The sequence below is a fragment of the Barbus barbus genome (assembly GCF_936440315.1).
Source record: "Barbus barbus genome assembly, chromosome: 9".
Lineage (NCBI taxonomy): Eukaryota > Metazoa > Chordata > Actinopteri > Cypriniformes > Cyprinidae > Barbus > Barbus barbus.
In genome coordinates this window covers 18,435,434-18,451,343 of record NC_136737.1, presented here as the reverse complement: position 1 = coordinate 18,451,343, position 15,910 = coordinate 18,435,434, and the positions used below count along the sequence as shown (strand labels likewise).

Genomic DNA, 15,910 nt, shown 5'->3' with positions numbered 1-15,910 from the left:
GCAAACTGGTACCTGATATGTGAACAAAATGAGTAATGTAAGCATTCTTTATAAAAGGTTTGTTTAAAACAGTCTTTAGTAATCACAAACTGCTGTAATTGGTTCAATCAGTCAGTGGTGAGAAAAGTAACAGAATGCGCATGACCTGTAGAGCACAATAAGTATTTTGGAACACATTAATAGCGTTGAATTCCAAAAATACACGATGAAGAGTTTATAAACACGTAAAAGAATCGTATTTAATAACTTAACTGATAACTTTATAACTTCCAGACAGATAAGCTCCGCCTTTAATAACCTCTAGTTTTCCTTGTTTACTTTGCAGAATACTTTGTCTCAGTTTTGGTGGTGATCCAGTCTGCAGATTTGCTTCAGTTTCTTTGTATTGGACATAAACTTTGAGAAGATGGCTAAAGAAACCAGGAACGATGGCTTGATTTTCTATGTCAACGGGCAAAAGGTGCTTATTTCTCATATCATCTGCAGAAATTCTTTGTAACGTTACAAGTGTAGCCTGGTCATGTGTTTGTTGTAAATGTTAACTGTTGTGAAGATTTACGGTTGTGAACATGTCGAGTTCAATCGTAATGCATAGAGCATAATAAAGACAAGATAATCTTTAAAAAAAAGACATTGAATTTAATTTGAATAGTGACAGCGATTATAATGTTTTTAAATGTAATCTGCATGAACTGAAAGTATTTTGCATATGCTACTTATTGACAGATAATGGAGAAGAACCCAGACCCCGAGACTATGCTGCTGTCTTATCTGAGGAAGAAATGTATTTTTTTAAAATATATATTCAAATTATCATTATTATTATAAATTGTTGAGATATGGAAAATAATATTTACAAAAGCGAATAACCATTCACAATAACAACAACAACATTATACATATTATTGTTATTATTATGAATAGTTATTTATTTGTTATTCTATCTATCTATCTATCCATCTATCCATCTATCTATCTATCTGTGTTGTCAAATGATTAATCACGATTAATCGCATCCAGAATAAACGTTTTTGTTTACATAACATATGAGTGTGTACTGTGCATATTTATGTATATATAAATACACAACCATACAGTATATATTTAGAAAATATTTACATGTATATACATTTATATTTTTATATTATATATAAATATATTTAATATATAAATATAACATATTTTCTTCTTAAATATATACTGTATGGTTGTGTATTTATATATACATAATAAATATGCACAGTACACACTCATATATTATGTAAACAAAAACTTTTATTCTGGATGCGATTAATTGCGATTAATCATTTGACAGCACTACTATCTATCTATATAATTTTATGATTATATATATGTGTATTAATTTTATTTATGTGATGTAATAGGGTTTCTTATAAACGGTTAACTTTTTTGTTGTTTATTTTTAATAATTATATATGCTGGATTTCATGATCATATATTTATATTATAAGTTGTATTTATGAAATGTTGTAAGATTTGTTAATGTTAATTATGAAGTGTTACCGTAGATCATTTCCAAAGGAGATTATGTAGTTGTAAATATTGCTGTTTTTTTTAACTTTGGTTTAGGTTTGCATTTTAAATCTCTCTCTCTCTCTCTCTGTGTGTGTTTAGTGCAGTTGACAGGCACTAAGTACGGCTGTGGTGGAGGGGGATGTGGAGCCTGTACCATCATGGTGTCCAAATACGACCCTCAGACCAAGAGCATCAAGTATTTCATTCACTCTCTCTTTCTCCTTCCTTCATATTTATTCTATTTCTGAATGTGTCTGACCCCATGATGCCACTTTTCCCTCACTTTTGCCACCAGATTCCACCTCAAACATAAATTCTACGCCTTTTTAAGTCAGATTTATTTTTATTTATTTTATTTTATTTATTAATTAGTTTCTGTTATGCAAATCTGATAAAAAAATGTATATTAAATGCTTGTTTCTTCCCTGGCCAGTCATTCGTCGGTCAATGCCTGTCTGCTTCCTGTGTGCCAACTTCACGGAGCAGCTGTGACGACCGTTGAAGGCATCGGAAGCACCAAAGCCAAATTACACCCAGTCCAGGTAACAGATTCACATTAGACTCTATATTATTCCCAATCCAGATCCAGATTAAGGTAAAAATGATTATGATAAAAAATAAGGCATATATTCAGTATAATGTTATTGTGGACACTTTTATGCATCATTGACAGAATGTTTGCTTCATCAGGAGCGTATAGCAAAGGCTCATGGGTCTCAGTGTGGGTTTTGTACCCCTGGGATGGTGATGTCCATGTACACGTTACTGAGAAACAACCCTCAGCCCACCCTGGAGGACGTGACCGAGGGTCTTGCTGGTACAATGCCCCAAACACCATCTTAAATACACAGAAATCATAAGACTTTGATCAATCATGAATGTTTCTGTTGCAGGTAACTTATGCAGATGCACAGGGTACCGGCCCATCGTTGACGGCTACAGAACCTTCTGTGAGGTGAATTGCTGTTGCCCGCATTCACCTTAATTTGATTAATTTCAGCTGCAGAATCATGTGGCATTCATCTGCCATAACATTCCAGATCCTTTATGAATTTGTTCCAGACTGCCCAACTATTCCCGTTTTAGACTGTCTGTCTAATATTCTCGATTTATCTCAAAGCAACTCATGACTCCACATATTTTGATACAATGTTTTATTTATTTATTTCACTATGGTTCAATATTGTTATTAAACCATATGTTTCATGCTTGACATTTTGACATTTAGCATTCTGGGAATTAAAGTGGGACTTTTACAACGTGACAGTCAGCTGAACTTTTTTTTTTTTTGCCTGATGTATATCTTACATTTGTGTGTTGCTGGGTTATTTTTTTGTTCATTTATTGTTATTAATCCCAAAAAACCCTTTTTCTGTTTATTTTTTTATAGAGTGAAAACTGTTGCCAGTTAAATGTCTCAGCCTGCAATATGGCAAATGGAAATGAAAACGGATCTGTGGAGCCCATAGAGAATGTGAGTATTTTTATCTTGAATATTGCACACTTTTGTAGTATTTTATTGTACTGCTGCACTTTGACTTTTTAGGTGCAGTAAAACATACTGGCCAATGTCCTTACATAAAATATAACTGGGCCAATGCATTTACAAATGTACACCAAACAGTACAAAATTATATGTGTAATATTTCATGTGTAATATTTAATAAACTGAATATTTTATGCTTTTATACTTTTAATAACTAAATATATATATATATATATATATATATATATATATATATATATATATATAAAACAAGAAAATTCATATATAAATAATTTTGTTATTAAATACAGTTGAAGTCAAAACTTTACAAACACCTTTCAGAATCTGCAAAATGTTAATTATTTTACCAAAATAAGAGGGATCATACAAAATGCATGTTATTGTTTATTTAGTACTGACCTTAATAAGATATTTCACATAAAAGATGTTTACATATTGTCCACAAGAGAAAATAATAGTTGAATGTATAAAAATGACGCCGTTCAAAAGTTTACATACACTTGATTCTTAATACTGTCCTTAACAGTTAAACTGCCTGCTGTTCTTCAAAAAATCATTCAGGTCCTAAAAATTCTTTGGTTTTCCAGCATTTTTGTGTATTTGAACCCTTTCCAACAATGACTGTATGATTTTGAGATCCATCCTTTCACACTGAGGACAACTGAGGGACTCATATGCAACTATTACAGAATGTTCAAACACTCACTGATGCTCCAGAAGGAAAAACCATGCATTAAGAGCCGGGGCGTGAAAACTTTTTTAATTTGAAGATCAAGGTAAATAGTACTTAATTTGTCTTCTGGAAAACATGTAAGTATCTTCTGTAGCTTCTGAAGGGTAGTACTAAATGAAAAAAATTTGATATTTAGGTAAAACAAGAAAAATGTACTCATCTTCATTCTGTTCAAAAGTTTTCACGCCCCGGCTCTTAATGCGTGGCATAGCATCAGTGAGTGTTTGAACATTCTGTAATAGTTGCATATGAGTCCCTCAGTTGTCCACAGTGTGAAAGGATGGATCTCAAAATCATACAGTCATTGTTGGAAAGGGTTCAAATACACAAAAATGCTGGAAAACCAAAGAATTTGTGGGGGCTGAATGATTTTTCTGAAGAACGTACAGCAGGCAGTTTAACTGTTCAGGACAAACAAGGGACTCATGAACAACTATCACTTAACAAAAAAAACAGCTGTGGATCGTTCAGGTATCAACACAGTCTTAAGAATCAAGTGTATGTAAACTTTTGAACGGGGTCATTTTTTATAAATTCAACTATCATTTTCTCTCGTGGAATATATGTAAACATCTTTTATGTGAAATATCTTATTCAGGTCAGTACTAAATAAACAATAATATGCATTTTGTATGATCCCTCTTATTTTGGTAAAATAATTAACATTTTACAGATTCTGAAAGTTTTGACTTCAACTATATATAATAAATATTACTTTTATAATAAGAATTATAGGTAATTCATGTATACTCTTAAAAACTGGAAAAAAATAAAATAAAAATAAATAAAGAAATAGTAGTTTGGATCTGGCAAGAAATGGTATGATATAGTAGTCTATAATTAAACGTACGTTCTTAAAACGTTCTTATTTTTGTGTTTATTAGGGTCAGCCAGAACTGTTCAGTAAAGATGACTTGCTTCCCCTCGACCCAACGCAGGATCTGATCTTCCCTCCTGAGCTCATGGTTTGTCAGTTTGTTCAAAACAGTTCATCTGGCTTCACTATAAAGTAGGTTATGTAATGATGACTACAAGATTTTAAATAAAGCTTAATGCTTAAGCAAGGTCTAACAAGGCCGCTATTCGGTTCTAGTTTGTTATTAATTCTATTTTACGCTTCAGTAAGCTGCCTGTCATAAGTTCAAATGTTGTTATCAGCTAAACAACACAATTGCATGTTGTATAATCATGGTCTGTTCTGTTTTTTTGGTGTTTAGAGATTGGCCGAGGTCAAGGACCAAACCACTCAGAGGTTTTGTGGGGAGAGAATGACCTGGATAAGCCCTGGATCTCTAGATGAGCTGCTCCAGTTGAAGGCTGATTACCCACAAGCCCCTCTCGTCATGGGCAACACCAACATAGGTTGCGTATGGGCAAATTAGGCCAAACCTAATAAAATCCAATGTATTTTGGTCTGCTAAATTGACATATCAGCTACTGTGACGTTTCATTGTTGTTTATTATATTTTATTTTACAGGTCTAGATATGAAGTTCAAGGGTATTTTTCATCCTGTCATAATATCACCAACACAAGTGCCAGAACTGTTCAAGGTTACCCAGAAATCAGAGGGTATGTGTGTGTTTGCAAATGAGTAGATTTTTCAGTTTGTTTTGTCATCATTTACTCACCCTCATGTTGTTCCAAACCCATTTTTTTTTCATGGGGTTCACACAAAAGAAGATATTTTGAAGAAAGTTGTTAACCAAACAGTTGATGGTAGCCATTGACTTCCATAGTTTTTTTTCTCCGTACTATACAAGTCAGTGGCTATCAGCCATTGTTTTATTACCGACATTTTTCAAAATATCTTCTTTTTTGCTCAACAGAAGAAAAAAAAAACCAAGAGCTTAGGTTTGAAACAACTTGAGGGTGAGTAAATAATGACATTTTCATTTTTGTTTGAACTATCCTTTTAAGGAACTGATATTTTGCAAGAAGTGTTAATGAATGGCTTGTATTTGTAGGTGTGTGTGTTGGAGCAGGATGCAGTATGTCTGTTCTGAAGAGTGTGTTGGAGAGAAGTATAAAAGATTTCCCACCGGAGAACACGCACATGTTTCAGGCTTTGCTGCAGCAGATAAACCTTGTGGGCGGACAACAGATTCGAAACATGGCTGTAAGTGTAAACCAAACCTAAATGCACAACATCACTCTTGCTAGTCTTAGAAATTCACTCACTCTCAAGTGGCATTGCTTGTTTTCTTTGCGGAGAAGAATCCCAGAATGCACAGCAGTGAGTTCAGTGAAAAAATAACTAGTTTATTCAAATATATGAAGTTTCAGTGCTTTTGTCATATATATATATATATTTTTTTTTATTCTACATATCTTTCATTTATAGTGAGGGAAAAAAATATATTTCCATTTGACTGTATTTAATCTTTATTTAAATTACTGAAAGCTATTTTTAATAATTTTAGTTAAGTATAACAACATCGATCAACATAAAGATAGAAATACTTTAATTTAAAAACAATAATGATTGTTTTAATGAATTAATAATGGTTAATATTTATTTTAAAATCATTTTATTTACTAAAAACGTTGTGTGTTCAATTGTGTGCAAATTAAATACATTTTAACATTACAAGCATGCTCATAACAAGCATAATACTTTCATTAATTTCAAATAATTTTGATTAAATAAATAAATAAAACAAGAACAAATAAACTTTATTGTAAATACTAAAGAGTTTTATTTTAAAATGTTTAATAGTCAACAGTCGAAATTGAATTAGTTTACATTTTGTTTTTATTTTGTTAACTTATATTATTTATTTTTTATGTTTGTTAACATGTAGACACTGGGCGGCAATATTGCAAGTGCATATCCAAACTCCGACCTGACCCCTGTCTTAGCTGCTGGAAGATGCACTCTAGTGGCACTTTCTAAAGGTGAACCTTGTATAATTTATAACATTTGAATCACAATGCAGAGCGCAGCTGAAACTGCGCTCTACAATGCTCACATTTTGCATTCATTTTGAATATAGTTATGTACTTCCAAGCATGTTTACCTGACAGGCTTCTCACTTTTCTACCCAAATATCCATTACAGAGGGAAGAAGGAGGGTGCCTATTGATAAAGAGTTTTTCCTCGGATTTGCAAAGACTATTCTAAAGCCAGATGAGATAGTGTTGTCCGTTTTCATTCCAGCAACAAGACAGGTAAGAAATTAACCATCAGCTAGTATTTTAAGCATTGTTAGCAAAAATTAAGTTGCCTAATACTAAAGTATCATTATTTTTCCCCAGAACGAGATTGTCCATGCCTTCCGACATGCCCCACGTAAGGAGAACGCACTAGCTACGGTGAATGCTGGGATGCGCGTTTGGTTCAACGAGAACTCAAATGTAGTGAAGGAGATCAGTATTTATTACGGAGGAGTGGGAGCCACTATCCTCAGTGCTGACAGCACATGCCAACAAATTGTAGGAAGGTAAGACATGCATACAGGTTTTTTTTTTTTTTTTTTGCATTTCCTTTGGAGTCAGAGTATAAGTAAGTTATATTTTGTGGAGTAAAATTTAAGTTGTGTAATACTTCAGTTGTTTTTTGTTGCATGTTTTTCTGGAAATGGAGTAAAAGTTAAGTTGCGTACTTTATTGCATTGTTTTTTTTATTTGCATTTCCTCTGGATGGGAGTAAAAATTTAATTGTCTAATACTTTGCATTGTTTATTTAAATGCTTTTTCTCTGGAAATGGAGTAAAAGTTAAGTTTTCAAATTCTTTGCGTTGTTTTGGATTGCATTTTTTTATTTTTTTTTGTAGGAAAGGAGTAAAAGTTAAATTTTCTAATAATTTGCTATGTTTTTTGAGTTACATGTCCTGTGGAATGGGAGTAAAAGTTGCATAATACTTTTTACGTTTTTTGTTTTTTTTGTATTTCCTCTGGCACTGCAATAAAAGTTAAGTTGTGTTATACTTTGCGATGTTTGTTTCACTTGCATTGCCTCTGGGATGGAAGTAAAAGTTGCAGAAAAAGTTTGTGTTGTTTTGTTGAATTGTATTTCTTCTGGGATTGGAACATCCCAGTTGAAGTTGCCTAATGCTTTGCATTGTTTTTGTGGTTTAACTTTTTTCTTTCTCGAAGGCCTTGGGAGGAGACGACGTTAAGTGATGCGTACAGCACACTAGTTGATGAGATCAAACTTGGGCCATCAGCTCCAGGCGGGAAAGTAGATTTCCGTAGATCCCTGACTTTGAGCTTGCTTTTTAAATTCAACCTGCTCCTTCTCCAATATCTGAATGAAAAGGTATGAACCACTTTAGGAAATCATTATTACATGGAGTTTCATTTTTTTAGTATTATTTGTGTGTGTGTGTGTGTGTGTGTGTCATTTTATAGGATGTGTCTCAGGGGGAAATACCACAAAAGATGCAGAGTGCAATTCAACCTCTTCCTAAAAATATCCAGCCTGGCTACCAAGAGTTTCAGGTAGCGCTATATGGTCTTTCGATATGTGCTTTTATAGTAGCTGTCCATAAAAGCAGTGTTAAGGGCAAAATAATGGTCTCATGGTGCTTAAGTGGGAAAGTTGTGTTCAAATCCTGCTTGCAACATTCCCAAACCTGTTTCCTTTTTCTCTACCTATAATTTCTTGTCTGTAACCATTTTCTTCAATTAAAAGCCAGCAAAAAGCAAGAACTCTGAACTTACAGAAGACAAACAGTGGGCAGTGTGTGATTTATGTGTGCAGAATGTCTTAGAGGGTCAGTCGGCTCAAGATCCGGTGGGCCGACCCGTGATGCACCGGACAGCTCTGAGTCAAGCTACAGGAGAGGCAGTTTACTGTGATGACCTACCGCATACAGATGGTGAACTTTTCCTCGTGATCGTGACAAGCTCCAGGCCACACGCCAAGATCACGTAAGACACATTCAGACCCTTTGCATAAACAACTTTAAAAACCTTAAAATGATATATATATTAGGAGTGTCCCCGTCTAAGGACTTTAATAGTCGAATCGGAATTTTCGAATCTTGCCGCTATTCGACTGATAGTCAAATCATGTGTTTGGTCAAAATACATTACCAAGAGTCAAGTCAGACACAGCGAAAATGTGTAATGGACGACTCGCAGATACATGTGGGGTAAATAATGTTTTATGTTTTTATTAAAATATAGTTAACATAACATCAGCCAAACCCTAAGAATTTGTGCTCTGCATTTAACCCATCCAAGTGTTCACACAGTAGTGAACCCGGAGCAGTGGGCAGCTAATGCCGCGGCGCCCGGGAAGCAGTTGGGGGTTCGGTGCCTTGCTCAAGGGTCTCACCTCAGTCATGGTATTGAGGGTGGAGAGAGTGCTGGTTATTCACTCCCCCCACCTACATTCCTCGAACCCACGACCTTCGGGTTACAAGTCCAACTCTCTATCCATTAGGCCACGACTGCCCATAATAACGTTATATTCCAACTTATAGGCTATCTGCACAAAATGCCCCGAATGCATAAGTGAATGTGTCTGCGCGGCTCTGAATGAACAACGTGCAGAAACACGGCAGCTAAACTCTAAACATTCACAGCGTTTTATTATAATAGTGTTCTCGTTATAATGTTATGTATATGACAGTCCCAGTCATTGTTATTAATATTCTGCATTCATTGTTGTTTGTCCTGCTCGCGCTACTGAAAAGATAATCATTCTACATACAATGAAGCGCTTTACTGCAGCGTAACTCAAATCCATCTTATACGAGATAAATAATATATACACATAAACCAGCTGAAATGTTTTGAAATCGGAAAGTTGTACCCCACTTGATCGAAAAATCCAGTCTTTCACATGCCTGTGTCAATTTGAGTCTTGTTGAAGATTTAAATCCCTGCCGATCCTCTGTCGGTCACAGATTATGGAAAGTGAAACTTAAATCTATAGGGTTGGTTGTATTTATTCATGCACGTCAAAATATTTATTTGAAGCTTTCTTTTCAGATTCTTATTTACAGCATTATTTTAATAGGCTGTATATTAACTTATTGGGAGAAAAGTCAAGTCAAGTCAAGTCTGCTTTATTGTCAATTCTTCCACATGTACGGCGCATACATACAGAGAATTGAAATTGCATTACTCTCAGACCCTTGGTGCATACAGTTAACATTAAACACGTTCAAATACAGATAATACAGTTTAAACATATGTACATACAACTATACAGCTATACAAATGAGGACATTGTAGAAAAATAAAGAAATAGATAAAGTGGCATAAGGCGCATGGCAGAATAGATAGAGTGCAAACCAGTTAAATAAAAACAAAACTGTGCAGATATATTTGTAGTGCAAAAAGAGCTTATCAATAGGGAGAACAGTCCTTCTATCAGACTATCCGAGGAGGTAGTTTGCAGTCGATGCTGGATGAGGTAGTGATCAGTCCAATGCTGCACAAGTGACAGGTGCTGGTCACAGTTTTTAAGTTGGTGAGGGGGGGGCTCATAGTGTCAGAGTTCAGTGTTGCATGGGGTAAAAGAGGGGAGGGGGGGCAAGGACGGGAGGGAGTTCAGCTTCCTGACAGCCTGATGTATGAAGCTGTCCTTCATTCTGCTGGCCCTCGTCTGGAGACTCCGCAGTCTCCTCCCTGATGGCAGCAGACTGAAGAAGCTGTGTGTCGGGTAGATGGGATCACCTGCAATGCGGAGGGCTTTGCGGGTGAGACGGGTGCTGTAGATGTCCTGGAGGGAGGAGAGAGAGACTGGAGAAACTGGTAGTTTTATATGAAATCAAAGATTTGAGCACCCCCATTTAACCAAAAAGGCATAAACCTAACACCCCGCGAATAATCGACTGTGAGCTTGGGAGTCGAATCAGGCACCTCATATCGAAGCATCGAATCGTCGACTATTCGGGGTCACCCCTAATATATATATACATACATAGTTTATTTATTCATTAAAAATCAAGTAACTTTTTCCATGCAAATTAAAATGCATTGCAATCTCAAACATGGTTTTCTCAAGTTTTTATTTAGTTATTGTCATGAAAATAGTCTTTGATGCTGATGTGACAATGTATATTTATGTATTTGTTTATTTATTGTTTGTCATGAATATAGCCTTTAATGCTGATATGTCCATGCATATTCAGTCACTCATTCTATCATTGTTTAATTCTTTGTCATAAATATAGCATTTAACAATGATATGGCAGTGTATATGCATGTATGTATGCACTGTATGTATTTTTTCCGTATTTATTCATTCATTCATTGGCATAATTACAGTCTTTCTTTGTGTGTCTCTCTCTCTCTCTCTTTCTTTCTTTCTTGTCATAAATAATAGCCCTAAATTAATATTTATTTATTGTCATAAATATAGCCCTAAATGAATGTTCATTTATTTATTAATTAATAAGTCATAGTTCCTCATTACTGTGACATTAAATTGAACCCAACAATGGAAAAAAATGAGAAACGTCACATCTAAATGGTTGTATTTTCTTACCATCACAGTCATATTGACTTTAGTGAAGCTCTGAAGCTGCCTGGTGTGATGGACGTGATCACTGCTAAAGACATACCAGGCAAAAGGTTCAGAACCTTCACTGGATATGAAGAAGAACTGCTGGCTCAAGATGAGGTCTGTGATTTATTTATTGTTATTTTTATGTAAGGATTTTCTGTGAAGTATGAATTTTAATTGCATATTGAGATTCCTCAAAATAATGCACAATTTGTAATGTTAGACTCCTCTGCATCCTCAGGTGACCTGTGTTGGTCAGATGGTTTGCGCTGTTGTCGCAGATTCCAAAGCACACGCTAAACATGGAGCAGCAGCAGTGAAGATCAGCTATGAAGATCTGCAGGATCTCATCTTCACTGTGGAGGTGAGAAGAAATGATCTAGTTGCTCTCATTTTTATTCTCACCTAACTGTTCTATTCTTACAGAGCTGCTTTTGGATCTTGTTTTTAGGAGGCCATCGAGAAAGAGTCTTTCTTCCTACCTAGGAGAACAATTCAGCAAGGAGATGTGGAAAAGGGTTTGAGAGAGGCCGAACAAGTGTATGAAGGTAAGATTGTACATTTCCTTTCTGATTACATGATTCATTATTTATAACATGGTTCTGCATGTTTCACAGGAGAGATTCGGATTGGAGGACAGGAGCATTTCTACTTGGAAACACAGAGTTTTCTGGTCGTTCCAGTCGGGGAAGAGAAGGAAATGAAAGTTTATTTGTCCACTCAGCACCCAGCGTTTACACAGGTATGATTTATATCGTTATAAGGCCAACGATGGCCTTAAATAAATAAGATATTTTAACTATTTTATTTAGTTTTATAATATATATTTACTATTATTTTTAAATTAATGAATTAACTTGGTAGATCAGACACAGTTTATTTGATCCAATTCGTTGTAGGACTCAGGTGTTGTGCCTTTTTTATTATTTATTTCTTTATATATTTTATTTAGTTTTATTGTGTTTCATTTTATTTTATTACATTTTATTTATATTTTTACATTGTTTTAATTTTATTCATTGTATTATTTTATGTTTTGCAGGTCAGGGTGATAAACATGTACAAGAAAGTTTGTTCTAATTTGTTGTAGGAGTCAGTAGCTGAGACTTTTATTTTATTATTTTATTTTATTGTTGAAGATTAGGGCATTAAACATGTAAAAGAAAGATATGTTTTGTTCTAATCTGTACTAGGAGTCAGTAGCTGAGACGCTGGGAATCCCGTCCAATCGCGTTTCTTGTCACGTTAAGCGACTGGGCGGAGCCTTCGGAGGCAAGGTCACCAAAACTGCCATTTTGGCCTCCATCACTGCTGTCGCTGCTTGGAAGTGAGTCAAAATAAGTTGGACACAAATATCATAGTGGATGATTCATTATGATTATTTAAATGAGATATTATATATAAATTATTTAAATTTGTATTTACTATATGAAGATTTTTAATACGTTGAAGTTTCTCTGTTCAGGACTGGACGGCCAGTGCGATGTGTTTTGGAGAGAGGAGAGGACATGCTAATTACCGGAGGACGCCACCCGGTGTGGGGAAAATATAAGGCTAGTAACAGCTAATAAACACTGACTAATTAAATGGGTCATGAACTACCTTTGTTTTTTTGTACTGTTCTCTGAGGTTCAGTTATAATATTATCAAGATTTTTACATAAATATCATAATTTAAATGTAGCTATTATCCGTGGTGAATTGTTGACTCGGAAGTAAACGCCCACCACTATGATTGGCTAATAATTGTGTATATTTGAAAAACCGTGTTTGCGTTGTCTTCCTTCTGATCCCATCGTTTGGAATCAGAAGGAAGACAACGCAAACACTGTTGTTCCACAACGTGGCACTAAACTATGCTGACCATATTTTTGTTTTCGAAAAAGAGGACAGTGCGGGGGGGGGGTGCATTTCCATACTTAAAATACTTATTTTTCTGTCACTGTTATGTTAAACACCGCTTCCTTCCAGAGCCCATCCTTAACAAAACCTAACATCTTACACTTAACAAAATGTTTCAATACAAGAATCAGTCTATTTATGCAATATTTCAAACCTTTAACCCACGGGGGAAAATCAACCCATGGCAGCAGTTTAAAAGTAGCCCAGTTCCATGGAAAAAAATGTGGATTCGTCAACTCTGCATCCAACAGGTATATTTGACCTGATCATGGGTCGGGAGTAAGGAGATGAGCTTATTGACAAAAGTTGTGCTCCCTGTACACAGAGTGCATGTGATCGTGAAATCAAAAGTGAAATTAAGTGAAAAAACAGCAAGCGCTCATTCAGAAGAGATTTAAATACTTGCATATTGATAGCGGCTTCCTGATTCGCGAAAACTATATTTTAATATTAGAATGTTTGCGGGAGCAGGCGGTAATGGTCAAAAATTAAGACGGAGTGGGATAACGAAAACAGTCCCGAGCAGCTTTAATACAAAAAAACAGACAATGAATGGTGACTATGAAAAGCAAAAGCCGAATCCCGGACATTTTGGGCGATTTAGAAATCCCGGCCGGATGCATTTTGTTATTTCCAAAAAGAGGACATGTCCGGGGAAAAGAGGACATATGGTCACCCTAACTAAACAGTGTCTTGTTGTCTTCAGAGCCATCTTTATTGTTTGGTTTCTGCGTAGAGCTGTGCATTCGCTTCTCTCGTAAACACTATATGCGCGAATTGGTGAGTGGGGCTAAATGGGCAGTGATGTAGAAGCAGGCATTGATCTTCTTCTGCGACGGTGCTTATCCACACCATTACACCATAGAGTAGAACATTCCAAAGCTTTAATATAAGCTGCTTTTAGACTAACAACAAAGTTTTGAGTTCTGATTCTTACAGGATATTTTTATAGCATGATAACCTCTTATACTGTATGTCAAAAGATCATGCGAATTTCATAACCCTTTTAAAGGGGTCATCGGATGCCCATTTTGCACAAGTTGATATGATTCTTTAGGGTCTTAATTAAAGGTCTATTACATACTTTAGTTAAAATTTCTCAATGGAAGTGTAAAAAACAAATTTTTTACTTTCAAAATCAGCTCTGTTTTCAGCAAGCCGTTTTTTAGTCCATGTTGCTTATACTCCCTTATACAACCCTTATACTCACTACTTCTGTAGATGAAACTGGATCACGAATGATTTGTGCGAACATAGATGCATTTATGCAGATTGGGGATTGGTGCATTCAAAGCGAATGTAACGTAGTAACATTAATCCTTTGTGTCTTCAGTGGCTTAGATGTAGGGAGTAAATGACGAGTGCTATATTCATTATTACAGCCAACAACAAAGCACCTCAATCACTTAATCTGAGGCATCTCGTCTTCCCCTGCACCGGAGTCGACACAATGGCGGCCGGACTGTTTACAGCTCACTCAGGGCAGGTCTAAAGTAAGACCGCCTTGTCAATCAGTTATCGTGGGATGGGCCTGTATAGAACGATGTCATTCTGACAGGACTCTCAGAACAGCCTGATTTAAGAGAGAGGATTTAGGAAATAGGGAAATAGGGATTTAAAAAAAAAAACCGCTGGATGGATTTTTATAATTATAGAATGGATGTGTACACATACTTCCAACACACATTTATGTTCAACCAACTTGAAAAGTGAATTTTGCATCCGATGACCCCTTTAGTATTTATTATTTAATCTGTATTTATGTCATAAATTTGCATATTTATACTACAACAGGTAGGCTTTATGAAGAATGGGAGGATAACAGCAGCTGATTTCCAGTACTATGCCAACTCTGGAAACACAGTAGACGAGTCCGTACTGGTGAGATGAATTGCCTTCCTGCCAGTGATCAAAATAGTGTCTTAAAGGTGGAAGCTATTTTGCTTTGGCCACTATAGACAGCTGTATGAAAATCATTGGAGAATATATAGGACGGAATGAATACTATCATTATTCTAATATTTTACTCTTCCAGGTCGCAGAGAAGATCCTCCTGCATCTCGATAACGCCTATAACATTCCAAACCTGCGTGGCCGATCAGCGGCCTGCAAGACCAACCTGCCCTCCAACACTGCATTCCGAGGGTTTGGTGTGCCCCAGTGCATGCTGGTCGTTGAGAGTATGATTGATGATGTTGCACTCAAACTCAGCTGTCTGCCTGAAGAGGTCAGTGTCACAAAAAGATATTTTGCTCTTGGCCCATTTGCATCATTAAGCAACATATATTACTAATGATCAAGTTAATTAACTAATTATTCATGGTTTTTCTTCCATCTCTCATTTTTATTTTACTTTTGCAGATCAGAGAGATAAACATGTACAAGGAAGTGTCCCTCACTCACTACAAGATGGAGTTTGACCCAGAGAATCTCGTCCGTTGTTGGAACGAGTGTATGGAAAAAGCTGACTTCAGGCAGCGCCGGCAGGCCATCGATCTCTTTAACCAGCAGAACCATTTCAAAAAGAGAGGAATCGCCATTATACCCATCAAATATGGCATTGGATTTGCTGAGGGCTTCCTCAACCAGGTTACATTCTTCTAAAACATGCCACAGAGTCTTGTATATTATTTTAATTGAACTCCAAATGATCTGTTGGCATTTGTGTGTGTTTACTGTACAACAAAGGCTGCCGCTCTTGTGCATATTTATAAAGATGGTTCTGTGCTAGTGAGCCACGGTGGGACAGAAATGGGCCAAGGTGTACAC

General features: G+C 35.8%; 1 protein-coding gene across 3 annotated transcripts in view; it reads left to right on the top strand.

Annotated features, from left to right (window-relative positions):
* Positions 1-286: 286 nt before the first annotated feature.
* aox6 (aldehyde oxidase 6) overlaps positions 287-15,910 on the top strand; it is a 20,920-nt gene continuing 5,296 nt past the window's right edge. The window contains exons 1-27 of one of the 3 annotated variants that reach the window (XM_079425834.1): positions 287-460; positions 727-784; positions 1,636-1,732; positions 1,970-2,078; positions 2,227-2,353; positions 2,430-2,491; positions 2,927-3,010; positions 4,661-4,741; positions 4,994-5,138; positions 5,255-5,347; positions 5,743-5,894; positions 6,580-6,673; positions 6,837-6,946; positions 7,034-7,218; positions 7,874-8,036; positions 8,129-8,218; positions 8,481-8,650; positions 11,231-11,357; positions 11,482-11,604; positions 11,692-11,788; positions 11,858-11,982; positions 12,434-12,567; positions 12,706-12,793; positions 14,936-15,022; positions 15,177-15,368; positions 15,503-15,730; positions 15,830-15,910. The exon at positions 15,830-15,910 is cut by the window's right edge and continues 15 nt beyond it. In XM_079425834.1, coding sequence (XP_079281960.1) covers positions 407-460; positions 727-784; positions 1,636-1,732; positions 1,970-2,078; positions 2,227-2,353; positions 2,430-2,491; positions 2,927-3,010; positions 4,661-4,741; positions 4,994-5,138; positions 5,255-5,347; positions 5,743-5,894; positions 6,580-6,673; positions 6,837-6,946; positions 7,034-7,218; positions 7,874-8,036; positions 8,129-8,218; positions 8,481-8,650; positions 11,231-11,357; positions 11,482-11,604; positions 11,692-11,788; positions 11,858-11,982; positions 12,434-12,567; positions 12,706-12,793; positions 14,936-15,022; positions 15,177-15,368; positions 15,503-15,730; positions 15,830-15,910 — 3,156 coding nt within the window. In that variant the 5' untranslated portion in view covers positions 287-406. Of the gene's footprint in view, positions 461-726; positions 785-1,635; positions 1,733-1,969; positions 2,079-2,226; positions 2,354-2,429; positions 2,492-2,926; positions 3,011-4,660; positions 4,742-4,993; positions 5,139-5,254; positions 5,348-5,742; positions 5,895-6,579; positions 6,674-6,836; positions 6,947-7,033; positions 7,219-7,873; positions 8,037-8,128; positions 8,219-8,480; positions 8,651-11,230; positions 11,358-11,481; positions 11,605-11,691; positions 11,789-11,857; positions 11,983-12,433; positions 12,568-12,705; positions 12,798-14,935; positions 15,023-15,176; positions 15,369-15,502; positions 15,731-15,829 lie in introns of all 3 variants that reach the window. The other 2 variants (XM_079425836.1, XM_079425835.1) reach the window with 2 other exon arrangements.